General features: G+C 33.4%; 4 protein-coding genes across 5 annotated transcripts in view; 3 read left to right on the forward strand and 1 right to left on the reverse strand.

Moving 5' to 3' along the window:
- The window catches only part of LOC133195790 (uncharacterized), a 17,207-nt gene extending 8,192 nt beyond the window's left edge, over positions 1-9,015 (forward strand). The window contains exons 3-8 of the mRNA XM_061331732.1: positions 944-1,069; positions 1,401-2,761; positions 3,335-3,538; positions 4,291-4,440; positions 5,105-5,208; positions 7,308-9,015. Coding sequence (XP_061187716.1) covers positions 944-1,069; positions 1,401-2,761; positions 3,335-3,538; positions 4,291-4,440; positions 5,105-5,208; positions 7,308-7,385 — 2,023 coding nt within the window. The 3' untranslated portion in view covers positions 7,386-9,015. The remainder of the gene's footprint in view (positions 1-943; positions 1,070-1,400; positions 2,762-3,334; positions 3,539-4,290; positions 4,441-5,104; positions 5,209-7,307) is intronic.
- A 10,006-nt stretch (positions 9,016-19,021) lies between these two features.
- LOC133194726 (uncharacterized) lies at positions 19,022-20,378 on the forward strand. Its single transcript, XM_061330632.1, has one exon. It carries the CDS (start codon positions 19,084-19,086, stop codon positions 20,263-20,265), a length of 1,182 nt encoding a protein of 393 aa, XP_061186616.1. The 5' UTR covers positions 19,022-19,083; the 3' UTR covers positions 20,266-20,378.
- Positions 20,379-22,402: 2,024 nt separating this feature from the next.
- LOC133195798 (uncharacterized) lies at positions 22,403-24,654 on the forward strand. Its single transcript, XM_061331745.1, has 2 exons — positions 22,403-22,828; positions 24,352-24,654. Exons 1-2 carry the CDS (start codon positions 22,430-22,432, stop codon positions 24,628-24,630), a joined length of 678 nt encoding a protein of 225 aa, XP_061187729.1. The 5' UTR covers positions 22,403-22,429; the 3' UTR covers positions 24,631-24,654.
- LOC133195797 (UPF0739 protein C1orf74 homolog) lies at positions 24,544-27,670 on the reverse strand. 2 transcript variants are annotated; one of them, XM_061331744.1, is made up of 2 exons: positions 27,395-27,670; positions 24,544-25,418 (listed from the first exon to the last, which is right to left on the reverse strand). In XM_061331744.1, the coding sequence occupies exon 2, from the start codon at positions 25,413-25,415 to the stop codon at positions 24,684-24,686; it is 732 nt and encodes a 243-aa protein (XP_061187728.1). In that variant the 5' UTR covers positions 25,416-25,418; positions 27,395-27,670; the 3' UTR covers positions 24,544-24,683. The 2 variants fall into 2 exon arrangements, with proteins under 2 accessions (XP_061187728.1, XP_061187727.1); XM_061331743.1 differs by having other exon boundaries at positions 24,544-25,426.
- Positions 27,671-27,827: the final 157 nt, after the last annotated feature.

Consider the following 27,827-nt stretch of genomic DNA (forward strand, 5'->3'; position numbering starts at 1 on the left):
GCAATATCTCAAGAAGGTTTTTGAGCTTTTGCAATGAAATTTTATACCATAACTCCTTAGGGCCTCTCTCGCCCCTCTCAAAGTGTCCCGCCCCTGTTTTTTTTTTATTTATCATATTAAAAGTCGCTTGGCACTGTTTTAAGCACAGGGGCATGTAGAGAGTCATTACGTATAATACAGGTTCAGTGTTCCAGCTAGGATCTGAAAATGGAGGGGTGCAAGAAAAGGGCACTTTTTTTGCGACTTACCGTTGTCGCGAGCTTTTGTTACATAGTCGTATCTCATTACTTCACCCTCATAATATTAATAAACCCCTACAAATATTATTTATTTATTTTACCTTGTTACTGAACTCCTTCAAATATTATTAATTTATTTAACCTTATTGATTTGAAAGATACATAAACACATACTAATTTATAGCTAGTATGTAAAGATGTAAAAAAGAATTTTAAAGATCATCTTAGAATAAATGTTACTTTTCTATCTCTTTTTAAAATCATCTTCTATTCTTGATTCCTATTTTCAATAATTATAATAGCACCATAATTCATATAAACTAACTGGTGTCTCATTATTGCAGTACATACATGTAGGTCTATACATGTACTATAGCTAAATGAGTATGTATGCATGTTTCTGGCAAATGTATTAAATAGATTCAGTATTTGTAGGTTATATTGCTTGTTTTTTTTTTTCAAATTGATCACGTTGGTGGCAGATAATTTATTAACTGAATTAATTTTGAACCTCCAAACTGTGCATGCTCTTCTTTTTTCCCTAAGCGGGGGACACAAATTCTCTGAATAAGCGTGTACCCCATTGTTTTAGATCAGAAATTGTAAGATTTATTAAAACTTTTTTAAATGATGATGTGAAAATGTAGATGTAATCACCTACAATTTCACATCTTTGAAGGAATCATCTGTTTTTTTTCCTCCAGGGTGGACCATACATATGATGTCTCCCCAATGCTGTATGACAAACAGCTGCCTGCAGGATGGACAAGGAAAGTTGTTCAGAGACTTAGTGGCAAATCTGCAGGAAAATATGATGTGTACATTTACAGGTTAATTTCATATCTTTCGATTCCTTATTAATATTTGAAAAAAAAGATTAAAATTAGTTGAATTTCTGGAAAATTTTAAAGAGGAAATTCTAGATACAAAACTTTCATGCTATTGAAACAGGATTCACAATATTTTTTTGTCTCGCTGTCAAAATTTTTAGGAATATCAAGTACCAAAACAAAAGTTGAGTTACAATTATTAATATGATAATGTCAGGTGTGTGTGTGCCAGTTTAAAATGTACAAAAATGATTGTCATGAAATTTTGTGTCCCTTGATCATGTTGAAAAAAATACCCCAACATGCCTGATTTATTTGAATTCTTTTTCAGTCCTGGTGGGAGAAAGTTGAGATCAAAGACTGACCTTGCAAGATATTTAGAGGAAGAGGGTATAACAGATCTGAATGCTGATGACTTTGATTTTACTGTTAGAGGTAAACACCATGCTGTGGGCCACACTGGTAAGAGAAAGAGGACTGAAGCAGACAGGAATAAGAGTATTGATCCTGATAAAAGTGAAGGGACTGACATCAAAAAGAGAAAAAGCAGTATACCAAAAGTAACAGCAGCAACATTCAACAAGACCAGAAAAAAATCTCAAAAGAGAGCAAACACCAACAAAAAGGCTGTTTTGTCTCAAGTAAAAGATGATTCACCTAAAAAAGGAAAATCCATATCACAGAGGCTTGTCATAAAAATGGCTTTCTCAGCAGGAGAAAGTCCTCATAAATCTAAAAAGAAAGACACCACAAAAATAAAGTCAGTGAAGCGAAAAGTGAAATCTGACAACAAACAGGATGATGATAATGTGAAATGTCAAGTGAGTACTGCTCACGGAGGGAAAAGGACCGAGGAGACTAGGAGGAGGGGGGAATGTTATGTAACTCCTAAAAAAAACCCAAGGTTTCGTGAAGCTTTGAAAGAAGACCAAAAAGCTGTAAAAGCTCATGGTGCTAATGTGTTTGATATGTTTGATAAGGATGGTAACATATGTATTGAAGGGGAAATTAAATGTAATGTGGATATGATTAAAACAGGTGATACAAAAGTAAATGGTGCACAAAGTGAAAACCAGTTTGTGAAGTGGGATTCTAATAACAGTGGGTCACTTTCTTCAGATGAAGCTAAGAGTCCCACGAGACTGAAAAGGAGAGGCTCTGGAAATATTGATTATGCAAAACTTTCTGGTCGAAACAGGCGTGTCTCAACGGAACGAAAATCCTTGTCCAGAAAATCTGACCGGGGAACTTCTCTGGATCAGACATCTGATAAAAGTAATGATAGACCAACCAACACTATAGACACTTCTTGTGAGCAAAATATTGAAACTAAAATATTGACAGAGAAGTTGTCTGATGAAAACAGTATGTGCAAATCTCCTAAAAGTGTAAACAATTACAGCTCTGTAGCTGATACAGATGGTGATCACACATTACATCAGAATGAAGCTCTACAGTCAGAACGCTCCTCATCTCTTACAAACATTAAATCCCCTGTCTCTCCCAGACTGTCCGTTAAATCCCCTGTCTCTCCCAGACTGTTCATTAAATCCCCTGTCTCTCCCAGACTGTCGGAAAGCAAGCTCACCAATCTCACCGAGTCTCCAGATGTTCAGAGTTCTAATGAAGAAACCATCTCCAGTGAAGATGATAAGGCTCTGGTTGAGGCAGATGATAACAGTCTAGACATAGGTATTGTTACAATAACAGTCTAGACATTATTGTTACATTAACAGTCTAGACATAGGTATTGTTACATTAACAGTCTAGACATAGGTATTGTTACAATAACAGTCTAGACATAGCTATGTTACATTACCCACAATGTTATTCTTAACCTGATACACAATAGGATAGGATAGTATACAAGAATAGTAGCCTAAGGATAGACAAGCATGATATGATAGGATTAATGATGGAATGAATGGTCTTAAATACAAAAGCTGATAAACAATCTTGATGATACAGAACACACAATTGGTAATTCAATTACAAGGTACATATATTTGGTAACAAGACAATACCGGTATTAAATGTCAAACACAGAATGATTAAGTTTACAGTGATAGACAATAAAACCAAACAAAGATAATATACAACAAAGATCACTAAATTTTGGAGACACCTTATTTTCGTAAGATAAGCATTTGGTATTTATAAGTGTGACAAATTTTCATGAGATCTGGTTAATGTATCTATAATACAATATTTTATGTACTTTCACCACCTTATATGAATTTAAAGCTGGACATTTTTTTGTTACAGAAGAGGATGAGGAATATGTTCCTGCACAGTCTGTTGTGGTACAGAGTCCATATTTCCAGAGTGGACATTACATGCCTCGTCCTGAGTTACATAGAGATGTTAAATGGACCCCACCAAAGTCTCCTTTTCACCTCATTCAGGAAAGCTTGTATCATGATCCATGGAAATTGCTGGTGGCCACAATATTTTTAAACAGGACCACAGGTAAGAAACTTTAGAGAGAAACGTACATCAAAGTGCCCAGAATCAAAATGGAGGAAAAAGTAATCACGTGTTTATTTGTCGAATTCATTTTAAGCAATCTTCACTATACATATGTAAGTCTGTAACCATGTTTTACTGTATAAGATGGATTTCTATTGACAATATCTGATACATGTTCAACACCCATAAATTACGTAATTTTAAACAAACAAATTGAAACCTTGTTTTATGTATTATGTTTGGCCAGAAAATCGCTTGTTTGTGGGGCAACTACCACTTACCATATAGCTTGTCAGCCCAACAAAATTGGTCCTACCAGGAGTTTGGCAATTCTAGTATTTGTCTCTTTTACCTGATAAGAATATCTCAATATGATTCAAGACTATTGATCTCATAAGATAAATGACAATGATAAAAAGATATACTCTAAGTCGTTTTGATTTCACGGTGTTAAAATTTCACGATTTCTCAGAAAGTACCAATCGCGATGGTTTTAATTTCACGCTGAAGAAATTAATTTAAATTTCGTATAAGCATTTAAACATTTTTAAAAACTATTGATAGCATTCACTATGGGTTTAATTTCACAGAAAAATTATGAATCACGTATATAACGAAATTAAAGCCATCGTGATTACATGTATTTGCCAATCTACAGTATATTACAGGTATATATGTAAAGATTTTCTGGTCACTTTATCATAGGATCAAAAGGGCAAGATTATCAATTTGATATTTTCATTTTTGTACAGGAAGGGCTGCTATTCCTATCTTGTGGAAGTTTCTGAATCGCTGGCCAAACCCAGATGCTGCTCGGAGGGGCGACTGGCAATCTATGGCCCGACTACTTACACCCCTTGGGCTGCATGAAAAGAGGGCAAAGATCATCATACGCTTTTCAGGTACTATTCTTATTCTTTCTAATCAGCATAGATCAGAGTTGTTATCAGAATCAGTAGCTATCTATTTTTTTGTTAAGTATTAAAATCGGTGAAGGTTCTTATGGATTGAGAGATGCTTACTTCCAACATACTTCAGAACAGCTCTTACAATGGGGAATGTACAAAGAGTAGGAATATATTCATTTGCACACAAATAAGTAGGGCTGGGTATTAACTAGAGATTTCTAATTGCAATATATTGTGATACTTTAAACTGTATCGCGATATGTAAATTGCAATATTTTCAACAAAAATTTAAATGAAATTTTCTTGTTATATTAACATCCTTTTACATTTAGAATGTACATAACTATGATAAATAACCAATAAAAGATATCTTGTTGATTGAATTACACTTATACAACTAAATACACCCATACAACAGCTTTTGTCTTTCTATTTGGCGTGATCGCAAACCTTTCTATTTTTCTTTATATTTTATGATAGAATTCCTGAGTCCAAGCATTTTGCCGGTATATCGGTATTTCAAAACATATTGTTTTTCGATATTTTTTTGTCAGCATACCGCAATATACCAGAATATCGGTATTATTGCCCAACCCTACAAATAAGATATGTATTAAATTGTATTTACATGTTTTTTAAATAAATTATTTAATTATAGATGAGTATTTGACAAAGGACTGGAGGTATCCAATAGAATTGCATGGAATTGGAAAATATGGAAATGATTCTTACAGAATTTTCTGTGTTAAAGAGTGGAGACAGGTAATATTTGTTCCTGGACATAAACACATTTACCTATTGCTGTGAAATCTTGTAAATACCAATATAATTCACATGAATTCCATGTGCAAGAACAGGGTGAGATGTCTTGATTATTCAACACTACTTCATCTATGATATCATAGTGTAGTTCAATATTGTGGTGCGATTTTTTGTGTATTTTAACGACAAAGCTAGCTGACCGTGGACTTCCTGAAAATGGACTTAGTGTATAGTATTAAGTATATTGCAGTTCTTTCTTTTCAACTATGAATTCATTTGAAGTAGTGTGTAAGGTTCATTTAACAGATGATTTAGGTGAAAAAAAGCTAATGCTTTCAGAGAAAATAAGAACTATCTATTATAATCTGTTTCCTGTAAGGTGAGAAGTCATTTTGATATTCAATTTATTTCTCAACTTTTTGGTCAGTTATTCGACTCGTAAAACAAGTAATCTGGAAAACATTTATTTTTCAGTTCTGATGTTTGGTTGCTTATTCATGGTTCAGTAATGATATTTCACATAACAAATAACTGAAAACATTACTATTTTCACACCCACCCCTTTCTCAAATAAACCTAATCCCTCAATTGAGATGTGTTATTCTATTGTTATACCGATGCTGTTTTAACTACTGGTAAAAGTACCTTTCCAAATTGAAAAATATGTCAAAAATTCCCCTTTTAGTTAGGAAAAATTTCCTGATCAACATACATGTAACATTTAAAATATATTAATTATGATAGTTCTAGAAATAAGCTCCAGATAACTCTCAGGATGCAGATTTTTGCAACATTTATCTGAAAATTTCCAGAGGGTGTACCCCTAGACTTCCATAGTGTACTCACACCTCCATCACTAAATGCCTTGCAACCATACTCATTTTCCCCCTTTATATGAAAAGATAGTCCAATGAAATAGCTAGATACATCCCTATACTTCCAATATTTGGACTTACTGGGAGATGGGTAGTATGTTTATAATCAGGTTTATAGAATTATTATTACATGATACAGGGTTTTCTTTTCTTGGCTGTACATTGAATCTTAAGAGAACCATAAAATGTAGTGTAGGTGGGACTATGGTCTATCACAAGGATTTATTGCATTATTTTTGTATAACTACAAGATTGGTGTTTTTAAAAAGAAACTACCCAACCAATTGAAATTTATTTAAAAAAAAAAAGGAGGGGGACGTGAGGGCTTTAAGAGAGTTTTGGTATGAATTTCTTTCTTGACAATTTAAAACAAACAAAAAAAATGTACATCTTGATCTAGATTCTAATCAGGGATGTGTAGAATAATGGGTTTTTTGCAGAACTTTGCAGAACGGTTTCTGCTAGAGGCTAAATGTTGAGGCTAAAATCAGCCTTAATCATGTATTGTGTTTGTGACTTTTACATTACTGACAATGGTGTATAGAAAAAATTATCACCTAATCAAATGGATTTTGTTGTTTTATTAGAGATTTAATAATTTCATCTATTCTGTATGTGTTTTCAGTTTGTCTTATCTTTTGAAACCGATCTATTGAACTGCCAGTCAATAGACTGCGATATATAGGACCGCCAGTCAATAGACTGCTATCTTTTGGACTGTCAGTCAATAGACTGCGATCTATTGACCGGCAACGTATTTCAGAAAAACCGATCCAGGTTTCGAATTTATATGTAACATTGCGCAGACGTCAGTGGTAAACAATCAATATTAAACAATCATTTTATTTGATCTTTTGATAATAATTTTTTTTAAAAATGTAAGATTTCAAGGGTAGGATATTTTTTTAATGAGAGTTGCTTAAATATATTACCGATATATGAATATGAATGCATAATGGTACGGAAACCTTCTGTAATATACAATTGTGAACACTAAATAATAAAATGGAATTAGGTAATAAAACAATTATTTAATGCCTGAGCAGTCAATAGACCAGAACATTTTTCCCTTGGTGCAGGGAACAGCTCAGTGTATTCTATTGCCCTCCGCCGTTGGCCTTGGGCAATAGAACACACTGAGCTGTTCCCTGCACCTCGGGAAAAATATTCTGGTCTATTGACTGCTCAGGCATTAGATTATTGTATATTATAATTTCTTTTCAGGTAACTCCTACAGACAATAAATTAAATGACTATCACAAGTGGCTGAGTGAAAACTGGCAGACATTAGGAGTGGATTGAAGAGAACATTACTCAGTTTGATAAACAAACCAGAGAACTCTCCTGTGTAAATGTGCTGTATTTCAGCTTCTGAGAAGGATGTGGAAATAAGTAATCACTGTCAAATTGATAGAAGAAGAGTCTGTGCCATGTTTGAGTCAAATCTGAGCTGAAACAAGACCTTACATTTGTATATGTATGTACTCAGTTCCACTTTCATTTTTATGTAAGCTAATGTTTGAAAACCCATACATGTTTCTGTACTGCTTATGGTCTTCATCGTTGACCTTGAATTGGTAAAGGATCTGCAAAGGCTTGCCCTTTGTTGTTTAGTGTGCAGGTAATTTAAGGCTGAACACATCAATCCTGCTTTTTTATTCCGAGTTGTGAATGTTTCACAGTCAAGCCTTCTATTCAAGTTTCTCATTCCCATGGTTTAGATAAATATTTTGATAATACTTTAAATTAAAGTATAATTTCTGAATTCAAATTGTGCAATAATTTTGATGGTGGTCATAAAATGTTGCAGTCTTGCAGAACTATTTTCCTTGTATCATGTCTATACACTTTATCTTTGATAATAAATAGTAGCATACTTTTTGCCTGTTTATATTTATTGTGATATTGTGATTAAGATTTCCTCAAAATCATCTCTGTAAAACCATGGCACTGTATTCTGAGCATAAAGCGGTCTCTAAATGACATTCAGCATTTTGTCACTGTCTTTGTGAACTCAAGTGTGTCTGTTATTTTTATTTGTGTTTCACTATAAACAAATTTTATAGCACTCACTTGCTTTGAGTGAAAGCTGCTTGCAAAGAGTCATTTTTATCATCATAAAGAGCAGTTTAAAGAAATATATTGGCTGTCAGTTGAGATTTGTTATAAATCTGTTTTAATGTATAGAAACCTTTCTCTTTTTTGACATTTTTTATGTACTTGTATATTTGGAATTGGATGGTTTAGAATTATTTGAAATCAAATTTTAAAGGTATTCTATTTTTATAGTGAAGCACTTGATGTAATTTACTGTTTTAGGAATGAAATGGACAAGTTTAATACTGTGAATCAAGTGTCTACAGATTGTTACGTGTCTTGTAGACATCTCAGATGATAATCTATTGATTCTGAGGTCAGACACATACATTTCAAAAATTAATTCAAAGTCTAAAAATTGCAAAATTTATAATGTGTTCTGGATTATGTTTTCAATGTTTTCTTACATGTATCAAGTGAAGAGTAGAAAGTCATAAACCATTATTCTGACTATTCAGGTCTTATCTATATTAAGCAACTTGCTTCACTGCTGTGTTCTTCTTTTATACATAGTGATGTTTTACAAAGTTTCATTACAAAACGTTTTTGACATCCTTGGGCATTTATATATACAACATTGTATGGATGGATGGCTACAATATTTATAACCATTTATTTACAGAAGAGCATATTTTGAAGTTCAAAGTTTTTTTCCCCCAATGCTGAGCATTTGTTTATCAATGTATGTCCTGCATGTTTAATACTTAATTCATGAAAATGTCTTGTTAAATCATTTGACCTGTTGTAGATATATATTCTGAACCACATTAAATGATAGTCAGTTGCTTTTGTTTAATTAAATATCCTGAATGATATAAATGACTTGCTACCGTCATTTTTTTTTTTATCTTTAAACCCTATACAGGGTTATTTTCGCCCCGTGTTATTTTCGCCCTTTCACACTTGCAAACAATTTTGCCCCATTTTAAATTCGCCAAGTCATAGTTTTGTTTTAGAAATTATACTGTATTCTTTGAATTTGCCCCGTTTTGAATTCGCCCAAATAAGGTAAGGGCGAAGCGAAAGGGGCAAAAATAAAACGGGGGCGAAAATTCCCCTGTGCACAGTATATTGTAGCAAAATTTAAACACATTTTTAGCTATTGGTCATAAAAACAGAGAGGCAGGGGAGAAAAAAAAAGAAATCAAAACCAAACTCACTGTCAGCAAATTAAATCTGAGGGAATTAATAGAAAAGAAACGTTTTACAGTAACTTAATGAGAGGTTGTTACTAGGGATACACAATTTTATTGGTATACTGGTATGTCATTATTTATTGCACAATACATGACATGATACAGAGACTAAAATACAGGTATTTAGTATGTTATTATAAATTCCGGAAATTATTATTTTGATCAAACTTTTGAATTAGAATTACCAGAATTGTAAAAAAACAACAACAAAAAATGTTTCAAAACAGTAAAACAATGGCAGCCTAAAATCCAAAAAAGCTTTATTCATAAATAAAAAAGGAAAAAAAAACAATTAAGTTATGTTTTTTCAATATATTTTTTAGAATAATTATGGAAATTCATTTCAAATCATAGTAAATATTGTGTGTAAAAATATCATGATATTATCGTGATATTTTTGGGAAAATATATTGTGATAGATCACAATCAAAATTTTTTGCAATACCCATCCCTAGTTGTTACTACAGAGGAAGTGTTTTGCAATAATTTAAATGGGAAAGTGTTGCTTTAGAAGAATCTTTTCCAGATATTTAAATGGGAGAGTGTTACTACAAAGGAAGTGTTTTACAGTAATTTTAAATGGGAGGTGTTATTATAGAGTAGGTGTTTTACAGTTATTTTAAATGGGAGGTGTTATTATAGAGTAGGTGTTTTACAGTAATTTAAATGACAGGTGCATCTATAGAGGAAGTGTTTTACAGTAATTGAAATTGGAGAGTGTTTTTATAGAGGAAGTGTTCTACAGTAATTAAGTGGAAAGGTGTTACTACAGAGGAAGTGTTCTACAGTAATTTAAATGGGAAAGTGTTACTATAAAGGAAATGTTTTATAGTTATTTGAATTAAAGGGTCTTATTATAGAGGAAGTGTTTTAAAGTAAGTCAAATGAGAAGATCTTTCTATAGAGGAAGTGTTTTGCAGTAATTTAAATGGGAGGTCATATTATAAAGTAGATGTTTTACTGTAATTTAAATGGGAGGTGTGTCTACAGAGGAAGTGTTTTACAATTATTTAAATGGGAGAGTAGCTTTATAGAGGAATTAAGTGTTTTACAGTAATTTAAATTGGAGATGTAATTTCAGAGGAAGTATTTTACAGTAATGTTGCTACAGAATAATCTTTTGCAGTTATTTAAATGGGAGAGTCTTGCTACAAAGTAAGTGCTTTCCTTTAATTTAAATTTTAGTGTGTAACTATAGAGGGAGTGTTTTAAAGTAATTAAATGGGAGGTGTAACTACAGAGGAAGTGTTTTACAGTAATTTTAAATGGGAGGTCTTATTATAGAGTAGGTGTTTTACAGTAATTTAAATGGGAGGTGTGCCTACAAAGGAAGTGTTTTGCAGTTATTTAAATGGGAGAGTGTTTTTATAGAGGAAATGTTTTACAGTAATTTAAATGGGAGGTGTTATTACAGGGGAAGTGTTTTGCAGTAATGTAAATAGGAGAGTGTATCTACAGAGGAAGTGATTTACAGTAATATAATTGGAGGGTGTTACTATAAAGTAAGTGTTTTACAGTAATTTAAATGGGAAGTGTTACTATAGAGGAAGTGTTCTACAGTACTTTAAATGAGAGGGTGTTACTACAGAGAAAGTGCTTTGCAGTTATCTAAATGGGAAAGTGTTACTATAGAGGAAGTGTTTACAGAAATTTAAATAGGAGGGTGTTACTACAGAGAACGTGTTTTACAGTTATTTGAATGGGAGGATCTTATTATAGAGGAAGTGTTTTAAAGTAATTCAAATGGGAGGATATTACATTGTACTACAGAGGAAGTGTTTACAGAAATTAAATTGGGAGTCTGTTACTTAAGAGAAAGTGTTTCACAGTAATTAAAATGGAAGGGCCTTATTATAGAAGAAGTGTTTTACAGTAATTTAAATGGTCCAACGGAGACCTTTTTTATATGAACATGTATGTACAGTATCAACATTTAGAGGTCTTTTTTGGGTCACCTGAGTCACTGAGGTGACCTATTTCTATCCGTTTTTGTCAGTCGTCGTGCGTTAACATTTGAACATTTTCAACTTCTTCTCTGGAACCGCTAAATCAATTTCGGCCAATTTTGACATATAGCATCTATGGTTGAAGGGAAACAAAAATTATGAATTTCATGGTCCTGCCCCCGTGGGTCCTGTGTGGCTAAAACCAACAAAATTAATGCAATCTTTAGAAATGTTCTTCTTTACTCCTGGACATCAAGCAGTCAAACTGTTGGCACGATTGTAATAAGCATTGAGCCATCTATCAAAATTGTGAAATTTATGGTCCCAGGGTCAGGGCTTGTTGTGCTAGGACATGGCTATATATAACATATAGTGAAAGTGCATTATGTCTTTGAAAATCTTCTCTTCTCCTGGGTATTGAAGAAACAAACTAAGTACATAGTTATGAGCAAGGGTGCCTCTTTCAAAATTGTGAATTTCAATGATCAGTTTGAATGATCAGGTAGACTTGTAAATAATAGATGAATAAAAATGAGACAAAAAATTATTTTACTTATACTTACTGATACTTTGTTCTTCAGAAACCAAGAGAGGCCAATGTGAGAGGTTACAATATGGGGTTAAAAATAGTACAGAAGCACTAATAGTTTGTCAATAGTCTGCTTGGTGATTGTGATAAATTGGGGACAGATTAGAACTTTATGTATGAGTTGTTACTGAATACTAGACATTATTTTGTTGATCCAGATGATCCTATTTCTCGTGCTTTCTTTTCACCTATCAGTTTATTTTATACTCGATGGATCCTCTAAATTGTTGTATTATACTCAGATGACCGTTAAGGCCTTTGAGACTCTTGTTTCAAAATGCTACTTCTAGTACGGTTTTAGTCCGATTTCAATATAATCTGGTATCTAGTAGATAACACAAAGATACATAATTCTGTATATCGTTTTTTTTTTATTTCAATGAACGGTTTTGCCACGGTTACTAAAAATAGAAAATTCATGTGAATTATAAAAAACAAATGCTACTCCTCCTACAGTTTTAGTCAGATTTCAATATAACTTAGTACACAAGTAGACTTGTACTGTGTATTTGTTTTTTATTTCGATAAACGGTGTTGCCATGTTACTAAAATAGAAATTTCTGTGAAATTCTTTCAAAATGTTACTTCTACTATTAAACCTGACTCAGAAAGAGACTAAACCAATGATCATTATTTTATTTATTGCTTTTTGCCATTTTTTTGTTTTGTAAAAATAAGTAGAGCTACAGTCTTGTCAGAGACTTCAGGTTTTTTAAGCAGCAAGATTACCTTTTTACGTTTCAGTTTATACTGGCTGCAGAAATGCCCAGCAGCAAGAGAAAAAAGGATTTTGAAATGAAATGTCAACAATTCAAATTTAAGACTTGACGTGTTCACAATGCTGTGGACAGCAAAATGTCCAGATCATCATAATAGTGAACATTGTTGTGTACTCAATTTAAAGATAACCATTTTAGTATTCTTCTTTACTGTAGGCTTACTGAGTAGACAGAGATTAAAAATACATGTAGTGATAAAGGTTAATTCTAACAAATGTTTACAAATACTTCCAAATATTGCCATGCAACTACTCAGTCTCATGATTGATACAGAGATGATATGTGGCAAAAGAAATAAAGTAAGTAAAAAAAATATTATATAAATTGTTGTGGACACCATCACCTACAATATCTTAAATTTTCTATCACTTTGTAGTACAGTACTGATTGAATTACATGTATTAGAAATTCAAATAATGAGTACACGACAATTACTTTATCATGGAATTAAGAATGTTAGACATTTTGCAAAGGATAAGAAAGCTTTCTCAAAAATTATCACAAACAGCAGCAAGAAAAACTAAGTAACAAAACAGTAACTAAAATGATGGTGAACATTTAGTATCTTGGAATTTTTCATCAGGACAAATGTCGTTTACTGATTATTGAATTATTAGAGATTCATATACGTGCACGACAGTACCTATGTGTAAATCACCAAATAAAGTAACCTAACCTAATTAAATGACTTACTACAGAACGTAACTTACGATTCAAAACTGTACCTAAGTACATGATTCACTACAGAACTTAACTACACGATTCACAACAAAACCTAATTAACTGACTCACAACTGAATCTAATTACACGATTCACTACAAAACATAATTATATATTAGACAACAGAATTCCTAGTGAATCTGACTACCCAATTAACTTCAAACCCTAAATACACACGTGTCACAACAGAACCTAGCTACACGATTCACTACAGATCCTAAATGTACATGATTCACTAAAGAACTAAACTACACGATTCACTACAGATCCTAAACGTACTTGATTCACTAAAGAACTAAACTACACGATTCACTACAGATCCTAAATGTACATGATTCACTAAAGAACTAAACTACACGATTCATTACAGATCCTAAATGTACATGATTCACTACAGATCCTACATGTACATGATTCAATAAAGAACTAAACTACATGATTTAGTTCAGATCCTAAATGAACATAATTCACTAAAGAACTATAAACTACGCGATTCACTATAGATCCTACATGTACATGATTCTCTACAGATTCTACATGTACATGATTCACTATAGATCCTACATGTACATAATTCATTAAAAAACTAAACTACACGATTCACTACAGATCTTAAATGTACACGATTCACTAAAGAACTAAACTACACGAATCATGCACTACAGATCCTAAATGTACATGATTCACTACAGATCCTAGATGTAAATGATTCATAAAAGAACTAAACTACGATTCACTACAGATCCTAAATGTACACGATTCACTACAGATCCTACATGTACATGATTCATTAAAGAACTAAACTACATGATTTAGTTCAGATCCTAAATGAACATAATTCACTAAAGAACTAAACTACGCGATTCACTATAGATCCTACATGTACATGGTTTACTACAGTTCCTACATGTACATGATTCACTACAGATCCTACATGTACATGATTCATTAAAGAACTGAACTACACGATTTACTACAGATCCTAAATGTACATGATTCACTAAAGAACTAAACTATGCGATTCACTACAGATCCTACATGTACATGATTCACTATAGATCCTAGATGTACATGATTCACCACAGATCCTAGATGTACATGATTCATTAAAAAACTAAACTACACGATTCACTACAGATCCTAAACGTACATGATTCACTACAGATCCTACATGTACTTGATTCATTAAAGAACTAAACTACACGATTCACTACAGATCCTACATGTACATGATTCACTATAGATCGTATATGTACATGATTCACTACAGATCCTAGATGTACATGATTCATTAAAAAACTAAACTACACGATTCACTACAGATCCTAAATAGTACATGATTCACTACAGATCCTACATGTACATGATTCACCACAGATCCTACATGTACATGATTCATTAAAGAACTAAACTACACGATTCACTACAGATCCTAATTGTACATGATTCACTACAGATCCTATATGTACATGATTCACTATAGATCCTAGATGTACATGATTCATTAAAGAACTAAACTACATGATTCACTACAGATCCTAGATGTACATGATTCACTATAGATCCTAGATGTACATGATTCACCACAGATCCTAGATGTACATGATTCATTAAAAAACTAAACTACACGATTCACTACAGATCCTACAGGTACATGATTCACTACAGATCCTACAGGTACATGATTCACTACAGATCCTACATGTACTTGATTCATTAAAGAACTAAACTACACGATTCACTACAGATCCTAATTGTACATGATTCACTACAGATCCTATATGTACATGATTCACTATAGATCCTAGATGTACATGATTCATTAAAGAACTAAACTACATGATTCACTACAGATCCTAGATGTACATGATTCATTAAAGAACTAAACTACACGATTCACTACAGATCCTAATTGTACATGATTCACTACAGATCCTACAGGTACATGATTCACTACAGATCCTACATGTACTTGATTCATTAAAGAACTAAACTACACGATTCACTACAGATCCTACATGTACATGATTCACTACAGATCCTAGATGTACATGATTCATTAAAGAACTAAAATACACGATTCACTACAGATCCTACATGCAAATGATTCACTACAGTAAATGTACACGATTCACTACAGATCCTACATGTACATGATTCACTACAGATCCTACATGTATATGATTCACTACAGATCCTAGATATACATGATTCATTAAAGAACTAAAATACACGATTCACTACAGACCCTACATGTACACGATTCACTACAGATCCTACATGTACATGATTCACTACAGATCCTAAATGTACACGATTCACTACAGATCCTACATGTACACGATTCACTACAGATCCTACATGTACATGATTCACTACAGATCCTACTTTTACATGATTCACTACAGACCCTACATGTAATACATGTAACACGATTCACCCCTGATTGATTGAAATTGATTGGAAATTGAACTTTACTACACAATGTACTTCAGTTCTTAAATACAAAATTCACTACAAAACCTTACTACACAATATTCACTCCAGAACCTTACTACAGAAAATTCACTACAGAACTTTACTATACAATATTCACTACAGAATCTTACTACACAAAATTCACTCCAGAACCGTAGCATACAAAATTCACTACAGAATCTCACTACACAAAATTCACTATAAGAACCTAACTACATACGATTCACGACAGAACCTAACTATACGATTAACTATACACTTAACAAAACTTCTAAGTGTTCACTCTAAAAAATGTATTTATTTAAAAACTACATGATAAAATGGTATGATATTTTCAAATTAATATAACCAATGAATCTTCTCAACTATTGTCGAAAGATAATCAATTATCACCGATGAAAACCAATGTCCCGTGACGAAGCTTAAAAACAATAAATCTGTGCTTTGCGGCACGTGTTTTGTGTAATCAGCTTATTTTTGTGACCATTATCAATTTTTAACAACTGGTTTAACTAAAAAAACACAAAACATGGCCAAAATGACCATTGAGGAAGGAGGGAGAGCCGTTGGAATGTTGATATCTGGATCATCCTTAAGATACGTTTTACTCACTTTTGTTTTAGTGTTTATTTGTCCTTCATATTACTTTTAAAAATTAACAACCTGAATAAAAATCCATTTAAACACATTTTTCTATAGGTTGTGCGTCATTTTTATCGCCAATTTATCACAGTGTGAAAGCTTTGGACAAAAATTAATCAAACCGGAAGTGATCTGGACGTCTTAGGCCAAGGTTTTGCGTCGCAACCAGGTTAAAAGATTGTTACATGGTCCTGAACCACTTTAGAAACATTTATTTCAAACTTCAATTAATGGTACGAAAATGGCAACAAATTGGTGTTCTTGGAAGTCCAGCATCATTTTAAACAGTCTGAATCATCCTTAAAGAGGTACACTTATGTTCGAGACGCCCAAGGAGGGTCTTAGTGTTGACCAAAAGGCTTCTCTGTGATGCAGTGGCCTGCCCAATCCCCGGATCTGAATCTCATTGAACACATTTGGGACTTTTAAAAGGAATGTCAAAGCCCCCCCCCCCGCCCTTCACACAATTTCAACAGTTTAGATAGATCTATGCAGTAGGTGGCAGATACGCCAACCTCCTGTTCAGGGGTACATGGAATCCATGAGAAAAGGATGTCTTGCAGTAATTAGAGCGAGTCGTGGTCTTACGCCATAGAGATTATGTTATGTGAATTTTCATTTTGAGGGTTCATCATGTCCTTGACACTTTGCTTTAAAGTCTGACGAGATGCTTACATGAAATTTATGCAACATCGAACTGAAATAAGCATCATTAACCATGAATTAAAGAAATTATTTATTGTATGCATTTGTTCTTTATAACTTAAAAATGTTAGGTGAACACTTAGAAGTTTGGTTCAGTGTAGATCACCCGTCTTCCTATAATAACCTAACTTCATTTTATGATTCACAAAGAATCGTTTTGTATGTTTTTTATGGAGAATCGTGTATGTCTCACTATAAAAATCATCTCTATGATTCTATGTTCTACTTGGTATATAGGACACTAAAAATATATGCGTTTATAGGTTGAATTTCAGGTTAAGCGTTTCCTTATCCTACATAATACATTGGACAGAGTTTTAGTCAGAAGTCAGCATTAAGAAGATCTCTTGTATTCTGATTGTAAGATAAAATTTTATGTGTATGGATTAGAATTGTGGCACTATTGATCTGTACATGTATATTGATTGGAATGGCATGTTACCGATTTTATCCCTGGGAATTTATGGTCTCGCAAGTATGACAAAGTTGATCTGTAACTTAAAGAAAATGATTTTATAAATGCTTTGAATACTACATGTACTTTAGTTTACAGCAAAATCTCTCTCTTCCTATGGCATATTTTTTTTCTTGAAAATTGAGAAAAATATCAGTTATTGCATGTATCTGTAAGTTATACAGGAAAAAGACAAAATCAATACAAATACCAGAAAGTGCGCTGTAAGATTAAATACACATGTATACATAGCATAGGTACTGCGTGTTGACAGGATCATGTAATTGGTTATGTGTAGTCTTTTAATGTATCGATACAGGTGGGTATAATAGGACTGTTATGTGCAGGTAACAAGGCGCCGTTATCTGATCTGTCTTTTATTACACGTTAACACCACGGTGATGAGACCCCCGAATACCGGAGATGATCGTTATGGGTGGCTGCTGGAATTTCCAGGTAAGAAACCCGGTATGAGGGGGGTGGGGTGGGGGGTTGTTCAAATACGCTCATTTTAAGTTTGTCTAGTGGTCGTAAATAAAATGTCCTAATATATTCAAAAACGGAAAGATGTTCCGTGGATTTTGTGATTTTCTAGTTACAATACTAATTAAAATCCCACTAGAAGTAAAATGCAAGACAAGGATGTCCCCGTCTTTGGCCTATTTTTAGATTTTTTATGTGAAATTTTATTTCACACAATGAAATTCCGAAAATTGCAAAGTTATGTGTGTAATAATAAATTTAATAAGAAAATTTTTTGATAAAAAAATTCTTTTCCTCCTGCTAATTCTGAGCCATATTTTACAATACAATATTTTACAAATACAAATTTACGGTTACAGAGTATTGCCTCTACAAGTAAATTGTCCACCTTTGGGAAAAGAAACCTCTGATTTCCACCTATTGTTGTTTGAACACTGTCAAATATTTGCATGAAATTAAGAGACACAGAGTTGGGCAAATATTTCTTTACCTCCTTTTAATTTGTTTTGAATGTGATGACTGTGCGTTAGAAGTTTAGTCCTCGACAAGGATCAAAAGCTCCGTGTCCCTGACTACAAGCTGATAAGACCGATATAAAAAAAAAATAATAAAATACTGTATCACCAACGGATCTCTGGTGCTGACCATACACAAATAGGTGTCTTCTGACAGAGAACGGTGTTAAATATCTGAAACAATGGATAGACGATGGGAAAGATCTCATATACAGATATAACTGTTTATTAGTTTTACAAAACACTTATATTGGAAGTGCCCCCATACTGCAATGCACGCCTGTTATAGGCCTACCTCTTCTTTATGTATCTACGTTTTATTTTGATGTTACTTGTATTGATACAGGCTTTATCTTTTCCACTTTCACAGCTATAACATGATGTAAAGTGAAGTTATGGAAGTGCGAATATTACGGCATAATTACCTTCCGTCTCTCTACAGACAGACGACAGAAAAACTTCCGCTCACCCGACTGCGGCGGGAAATCGACCTAACGATGAAAAAAGTTCTCCAAACAGAGATTCCGGTCTCTCCAGTGGCCAAAGAATTGTTTGATCAATGTATGTCTCACCTGCTCCAATATCTGAAAACCAATCAGTACAATTTAGACTGTTCAGAGCCCCCTGTCTATGCAGGGGATGTGACGCCTTGGACTCCCTACAAAAAAGAGTGTCCATGCTACCTGATTCAAATGAAAGTGGGAAAACTGGGTGGAACGTACGTCGAACCGGGATATGTGGTTTTTCCACTGTCGGTCAAAAAGGACAAAAAAGTTATCAAAGTGTATAAACTCGACTTAAGATCTGATGATAAACAACATTTAAGTCCTAAAAAAATGTACAAAGCAGTTTTTCTCGTTTTCGAAGCTGCTATAGTTAAACTGAAGAAGTCGTTGGCAAAAAGCAGAAGTACACTGACGACTGCTAGCTATCAATCGACAGAAACTACAAAGGTAACGAAAACTGACAAACCAGCTATTGTACCAAATATTTATCTTAAAACAAGAGATAAGGACCTTTGTCTTGTGATGTCACTTCCGGGAGGGAACGAGGTGGAGTTAATTCCTACCATCACGGTGTCTCCAGATGGACCCTTTATTGTTGCCAAGCCTTTTGAGCACGATGAAAATCCGGCTTCAGATATGTTGTGGCGCACAAACTTCTCTCCGAACGAGGAGCATATATTGAACGCTGTCACAAATGGGGATCGCGAGCAACGAATTAATGCCGCCAAAATATTAACGTTTATGTGCCAAAAAGAATGGAAACTTAACCATGTGACGGCATATCAGGTAAAAAATATACTTATGCACGAAATAGACTTTCAAATTGACCATTCTCCAAGATGGCAGCGATTTACTCCAGAAGAATGCATGCACTTAATTTTGTTGAAAATGCTCGAGTTTTCCAGGGAACGATTTTTGCCTCACTTTTTCGAAGAAGACCTTAATCTCTGGGGACATCTCACAGACAGACAGTTCCGATTTATGTGTAATGAACTTGAGCAACTCACGCGAGACGACGATGAGATGTTGAAAGTCATCAGTCGAATCAGAGTAGACAAAATAGATTACTAGATTTAATAATGTATGTTTGAAATATCACACAATTAGGCAGCACTTCTTGCTCTATAATTGTCTTTCATAAATCTTTATAAATAAACTCTTCCTACTCATGTAACAATATTGAATAATTGCTTGTTCGTCATTGAAATGATATTTGCTGCTTCCTTGGAAGAAATCGTGAATTGTAATGAAAGTAATATAGGCAATAAAACAAACAAAGATGTCAGAATGTGTCTGATTGGATTGGTGATTCTTCCTACATTTTTTCCTATCTGAATAAACATGGTCCAACATACATAAACGATAGCAACACCAGAGGTATCATCCCTTTAAATTAAGGTGACGGACAACGCTTATTTGTACACACACTGTTGCAACTCCACCCATGCAAAGAATTCCTGGATCCACACCTGAACATTTGTCCTTTATTCTTCTGCTCAAACAATACAAATGATTTCCACTTCCCATGTGACCGAGTATAGGTCTTTTATACTGTCTTCCCACAATTATTATTATTATTTTTTTTATTAAAATTAGGGATGTCAATTTTGTCAATAATTCATATTCGAATATTCAATGAAAGTTTTCGAATATTCGATAAAATAAAAAAAAAAATCTGGTTATTTTAAATGTACATCATACTTTCATGGCAGGTTTTGCGTCGGTATTTGGGGGTAAAATTGGATGTAGACTTTTGTAGGTTTACAATAAGGAATTCTACATTTGATATTTGTCAACGTTTAAAATAAATAATTGATTTAAGTGTATACAACCGAAATATAATTTTAACAAAATGATATCTAAACAAGCTCATACTGACAAACCAGTCGTCTAACCAGGGGCAAGATTGTCGTTTACCCTTCAGATTTAAATACATGTAATTAATTACAATTATCTGCTAAATAGGAGATATATTATAATATTTGATACAATAATTTGAAAATAATATAAGTAAACATTTCCATAGACAATTTTCCTAGGTCATTAATTTCCCGATAATGATTTTAAAATTTTAAATTCAATCTGAGATAATCAAGTAATTGATGCATTATTCAGGAAATTGAGGCCTGTACAATATTACAGGCTGATTCTATCAAAGATAGATAAATAAAAGAAAATAATCTCATAAGTACACTCTTCACGTCTCTTAGACATTGAAGAAGGGTTTCATTTCGTTGTCGTCGATTCTAGATCCGATCATTTTAAACTATTGAAAATACTTTTTATATTATACATTAATAAGTCTTGTTTATTTCTTTTATACCTTACTCAAATGAAATAATTCAGAAGATCTATAAGGTAAGAAAGTAGCGAAAGAAATCAGGGGATCGCTAGTAAATAAAACGGGAATAATTCCAGCACTGTTCTAATTAAAATTTATTTCCCTTTTTTGTGAAATCTGAAAAACACCGAATATTCGAATCTTAAATTCATATTCGAATATTAACTCATCGAATGAATATTCGAATGTTCGAATATTCGTTGACATCCCTAATTAAAAAAGAAAATTCAAATAGTCATAACTCAAATTTTCTATTTTAATAAAAAAAATTGTGGGAAGACAATACCAATTGTCGAATGATAATAGAATCCGTCGATATGACGATTGCTCCATTTTCAGCTGATCATCAATTTAACAAGTAGTATACATATTTGTAATTTTAACCATTTTGAAATTATTAGAATTAATCTGTGGTGAAATCACAAAATAGTAACAACAAAAAAAAAAGAATTGTTTATTCCTTCAATTTTAAGATTAAATTTTTCAATATTTAGATTTTTTACTGACATGAATTACTAACTCGCGCTGAGTAAATGAATGCGCTTCGTCAAAAACAAACAAACCAGATTAAAACAAAAACAAACATACACAGAAACCTTATATCGTCTTCTAGTAAACCAAATCTTTTTCCTGTAAAAATAAAACAAACAAACAAACGAGCCAATAAGAATAACTTAAAATAACTCCCCGGATCATCTAAATCAATTTTGTACACCAGGGATACATGGATATATTGTAAGTTGGAAACATATTACGTAATGTGATAGGAGTTTGAGCACCTGCAGATAAAGGTGTGGAGTCCACGATAAAAAGGAACAGCTGCAAGTCTTTCTATAAAAGCAGTGTTACGTTTAATGAGAAAAAACAACACTTCTTATTCCCATCTACTGCACAATGTTACTCCTAGCTTTTACACTGTGCCTTACGACGGTTACAGCAGCCCCGAGCCAAGTCTGCAAAGAGGCCTTCCATAACGCAGGGATTTCAGGCAAATACAACGAAACAATAGCACATGCTATTCACTCTATGACGGTGGAGGGTCTGCGGTTGTTTAATCCAATGGCAACAGAGCAGAACAAAGTTCCCACTGTGAACCAAGACCTGTCACAAAATCAGAAAGTGCTACCCTACGCTCCACATTTCCACATCTCCACAGACTTTGCTACGCCCACGATGAACATGGTTGACAAAATACTGTCCACTGTGGGGAACTCCAAAGACGGGCTTGGGCCACACTGGTCGTCTGTTGAGAGAATAGCACACATTTTTCACATGTGGGATCTGTGGCAAAAGGTGAGACCAAATTGTAAGCATACACAAAGCTTCTTTTTTATTACAAGATAATAAGAAATCAAGCAAATTTGTTTCACTGAAATCGAAGGCTAAAGTGGGCTTATATTTTTGGTAACCAATATGGTTTTTCTAAAACATTCGGAATGTTATCCTTCGCTAAAGCATTCTTATTTCTATATTCATTAAAAAGAATTGATCCAAAGTAGCAGAAGTCAAATTCTGAATTTTGTGACTTAATCTTGCTTGAACAGTTTACCAGTAATCTGCAATTTCTTATTACATGTATTATAAGCAATTGCTTTAAAGATTTCATTGTTCAGATTTGTGCATAAGTTTTACATTCCATTTTTTTTAAAATTTAATTTTAGCAGTTGCTAAAGTCTTATTCATGTAGGTAGAATTAACCTTAAACAAGGTTAGATGATTAGCTTTGTGGTCCATGGGCCTGCTTTTGTTCCATTGCGATTTTCCTTTAATTGCCATTCTGAGCTACGTATATTTTGTTAAATATTTTCATAGTTTCCACCCAGTATGCTTACACTCGATGTAAAGTTTCTCCTCAATTATTTATTAGTTCTCGTTTTTCATGAGAAATATCCATCTTACACTAGACAAAATTGCTAACACACCATCAAAGGAAATTAATCGTTACCTTTTTAAAATTTATTTAAGACGTATCTGATATATAAATATGTAACCATGATTAAAAGTAAAATGCTTAAATAGCCAAACATACATGTAGATGGTAACTGAAGCATTTCATAAAAATGCATGTAAATCGTGCTTACACATTTCAGAGGAATAAACTCCCATATTTGAAATTGTGTTCTTTCTTTGCATTCATTAAAAACTCAGAAAAAACATGACTGGGTAGGCAGCGTTTGATCATAGAGGAGCTTGTTAGGGCAGTTGGTATGATATCTCCATGATGTTACTTTGGAGATGTTCGTTTTAAAAATAAAGCAATTCAAAAATTGTTGCTTTTATTGGTTGAAAAATACTTTGAGTAGATTAAGGAATGTAAATATGTCTGCTGTGTAAGCATGACATTTAATACACACCACACGACTCTTGCAAGATTGTACAGTAAAATTGTGACAACCGGAAGTGTGATGGACTTGGTACGGATGTCATAGCATTAAGTGACTACTAGGGTTACTACGTTCGACATTTTGCTTAATATCGTTTGAGAGGTAGGGTCATCCTCGCTATTTTAACCTCTCTGATCACCATCGTTAACCGCCAACCTTATATCAGTGCTTAAAAGGTGCGCAACTAGTCATCTAAGGGTGTTGAAATAAAAACATTAGCATATTCGACTGCAGTAGGTAATCTATAGTGACTATAGATACATGTATACTCGTATCGACGAGGCAGATGTATTTGCAGATGAAAATATTGAGTGCTGTGTTAGCAATTTTGTCTTGTGTATACTAGTTTATTAAATCACAGCCTAGAATTCTTAATGTTTGATTTCTTCATCAGATTAAGTACAAATATCATTATTGTATGGTTACCCACAGATCTACGAGACATCGTGGCAAGACGTTTTGGTCAACCCCCCTGAGCCCACTACATGTATTTGTCTGAAGGACACCCGAGCTAATGGCATAAAGGCAGCCGTGGAGTGGGTGGCAAAACACTACGAAACGGGTACCCCTATTACTCTTCTGAATCGCCCGATCCCTAAACTGACAGACGCCCAAGCCTGGTCAGTGTGGAAACAACGTCTGCTTCACTACTACACACCAGAGGCCCTCCATGACGCCGCTGTCTACCTGTACTGTGTTTCACACAACTAATACCATCCAAAATACCAGACAAACACATTTTAGTTTATGTCTATAAAATAAGCCTACAATACAAATGAAACAAGTGTTTTTCTTTCATACTTTAGAGAAACTGTTTCAAACATTTGTTTCCATTTCCTATTTTCTCTCCAGCTTTGGAACCATTTATTTACGTGTTCCTCCAAGGCACCAAGACAGTCCGGGAAGCTGAATGAGTAAATAACATTTGTCTGTGTGTCTGTCCTTCTGCCGAGGACTTCCACGTGTTGGACGACTTGTAGATTCCCCATACTTTCAAGACTCTCAGAGTCAAACCAATACACAACAGGGTACCCAATTAGGAGACCAAACACGGTGGCCAGATTTACATGGTTATCTCCTTTATACGCAGTAGCTACTCCGTCTTCCATCACGAGAGAAAAACACGTAGAAATCACATGTTCCAAAACATCATTTTTTTCTATTATCTTCGGAGTATCATTTGTTGACGATATATCAACAAATTTTACCACCATCGATTCGGAGTGCAGCTTGACGAATTCTTCTGGATTAATAATAAGATAATCCATTCCTACCGCCACGGCCTTTAAGTTGTTCTGAATGAGATTATAGCATTTCAAGTCACTCACAAGGTTAACTACAGACTCTAAAGTACTTACTCCAAAGTCCACTAAAAAGGCCGGTTTAAGTCCAAAATCAACAAACTGAATGTTCGATTTAATTTCACTTGATCTGTGTTTTAATTTACTCCCTAAATGCGTACTGATCAAGTTCATCCAAGGAGCACTGGTATCCATGTCCTGAAAATCTGTATTTAAAAAAAAAGTTTTATAGAGTACACTTAACTTTATTAGCACGGCCGGCAAAAAAGACACATACATGTACATACGTGAGCAATTCTCTACATGCACCTACATTATCCAGCTTCAGACAAATTTCTAGCATACTTCGCCTCGCCAAATGCGGATTTCCATTTCACACCCTGTTTAAGTGTCACTAACTAACTTTGTTATACCTTTAATCATTGTTTCCAATATACCGTAAATCTATACATCTCCAATGTTTTTCTGAGCGAGAAAAATTCGATGTTGGATGTTGGACTGCTAAATGAGATATTGGACTTGTAATTTAGATATTGGAACTGCTTTGACGTTTTCTGTTTGTTTTTTTTTTTTTTGGTTTTTTTTTTTTTTTTTGGTTTTTTTTTTGTTGTTTTTTTTTTTTTTGTCAAAATGTAGGCGGGGTCAGCTTAATCTTATCAATTATCGCAAACAAGGAAGCTAGCGCAAGTTATATATCAAAATAAAAAGTTAAGGAGGGATTCTTGGCTGGTTTCTGACTAGATAAAATATTCAAAGTATATTTGCTTATATCTCTTATATATTTAGATGTAAGGGATTTAAAAGATCATATTTTTCTTTCCTCATCATAATTGTACAACTTTAAATAGAAATGGTAAACTGAGTTTGAAATCCAACAGGGACTATATTTTTGGCGGAACGGTGGCGTACGAAAATATCTCCTTTTCTGCTTCTCAAAATTACTATAGAACAATGAATTTAGTTTTAAAAAATTAAACAATCAAAGACTTTATGAAAATTTCAAATGTAAATAAATCAATAATAATGGACTGGGGTTTTAAAATGCATCAAATAAATATGGTTTTCCAAACAAACTGCAATTTTGTTGGTTTTAAAAACTTCCACTCTAAATACAGATTTGAGCAAAAAATCCGTAAAAAGTGTTTTTTCTCTCTTAGTAAACGGTCAAAACTTTTTGTTTTTGTATCAATTTGTATCTTTATATGACTACTTTACCATACGTGAAAATGAGAAAAATTTAAATATACGAAGGATATAAAAATAACTAATATATCCTAAAAATCTAGGAAAAACAGAGGAAATTTGGATTAGCCAACATCTATTTTAATTAAATTATTCATGTCAATTTGGTAATATCACCTAATAGACCATATATGGTAATATCTTTTTATGCAAAAAGAAAAACATTTAATCTTTTGAAATAGAAGTAGCCATGGCATGATTGGCAACAGTAATTTTTTATTCTTAAGGTCAAGGAAAAAGATAATGACCTTAACCTGACCTTGCTTTTAAAATAAAACGGTCAAATTTAATCTAATTGATACCATCACTTAATGATAATGTCTTCTTGAATCGATGAAAATTTCATTAATTTTTAAATACAAGAAATGTGAGAAGAATCCCTCCTTAAAGGTACAACAAAACATTTATTGACTGTGTTCTCGGGGAACTTGCGTTTGTCGACCCCTCAAACCGAACTGTTTGCCTTCGGCCTCTGACAAACAGTTTGGTTCTTCGGTCCGACAATATGCAAGTTGCGCTCGAACCCAGTCAATAAATGTATATAGAGTAACCAGTAATATTACATCAGAATTGAAAAGCACATATTCATAAAAACAACCCCTACTCTAAAAAAAAAGAGAAATAAAAATGAAAGCATTAATAGATTAGAGATGTTTGGTCGTAGCTCTTATAGGGCCAACTGACCTTTTATTAGATGCAGATTTGTAGCTCACTAGTCTGAAAATAATTTTGATAGACATCCTTGTCAATGAACATTTTGTCGCCCTGCGCATACTGTCGCAGAATACAAAATGTATTCCCTCGGGGAATAGTTCCTGTCGCGGGTTTGGATGAGTATATTAATTATTTATCTTTTTTTTTTGAACGAAAGAAAAACAAAACAAATTAAATCAAGTGTTGATCAAACTTTGTCAGTAACATTGAATACTTACGTATCTTATATTTGCACAAAAAGGAGCAAATCATTAATTTTAGGGCGGTAATAAAGTGTCTTTGTTCCTTCGACACTTGGTAGCTGCAATGGGTTTCCGTATGTGATCTTCCATAATCTCACAACCGGCCAAATGGGGACACCAAAGATGACACTTTTGAACAATGATCAAGAGAAAAAAAATGCAAATACGGTTTCAGGTCAATGTCCAAATAATAAACATCATCAAAATTACTTGTAACTTAATACATAAACATTATATATACGCTGTATAATTCAAGTGACGAAGCACTTGTGGTCATGCTTCAAACCTACGGTAGACCATTCGGGAAACATTTATTCTGCTTTTTTGCTTGCAGTTTTTGACATAAAACAGTCTCTCTCCTTGTAGATATTTAAGAAAATCCAATGTAATTTGGTCATCCATAAGATTA

This window comes from Saccostrea echinata, unplaced genomic scaffold (genome assembly GCF_033153115.1).
Source record: "Saccostrea echinata isolate AGI-Se365-2 ecotype Australia unplaced genomic scaffold, CSIRO_AGI_Sech_v1 ptg000029l, whole genome shotgun sequence".
Taxonomy (NCBI): domain Eukaryota; kingdom Metazoa; phylum Mollusca; class Bivalvia; order Ostreida; family Ostreidae; genus Saccostrea; species Saccostrea echinata.

Excerpts from the sequence above, each read along its gene's own strand:
- LOC133194726 (XM_061330632.1), top strand. The coding sequence starts at position 19,084 with ATGGAAGTGCGAATATTACGGCATAATTACCTTCCGTCTCTCTACAGA.
- LOC133195798 (XM_061331745.1), top strand. The coding sequence starts at position 22,430 with ATGTTACTCCTAGCTTTTACACTGTGCCTTACGACGGTTACAGCAGCC. Across the intron at positions 22,829-24,351 it reads TGTGGGATCTGTGGCAAAAG|ATCTACGAGACATCGTGGCA; the intron begins GTGAGACCAAAT and ends GGTTACCCACAG.
- LOC133195797 (XM_061331743.1), bottom strand. The coding sequence starts at position 27,428 with ATGATTTGCTCCTTTTTGTGCAAATATAAGATAC. Across the intron at positions 25,427-27,394 it reads TTTGTGCAAATATAAGATAC|ATTTTCAGGACATGGATACC; the intron begins GTAAGTATTCAA and ends TTTTAAATACAG.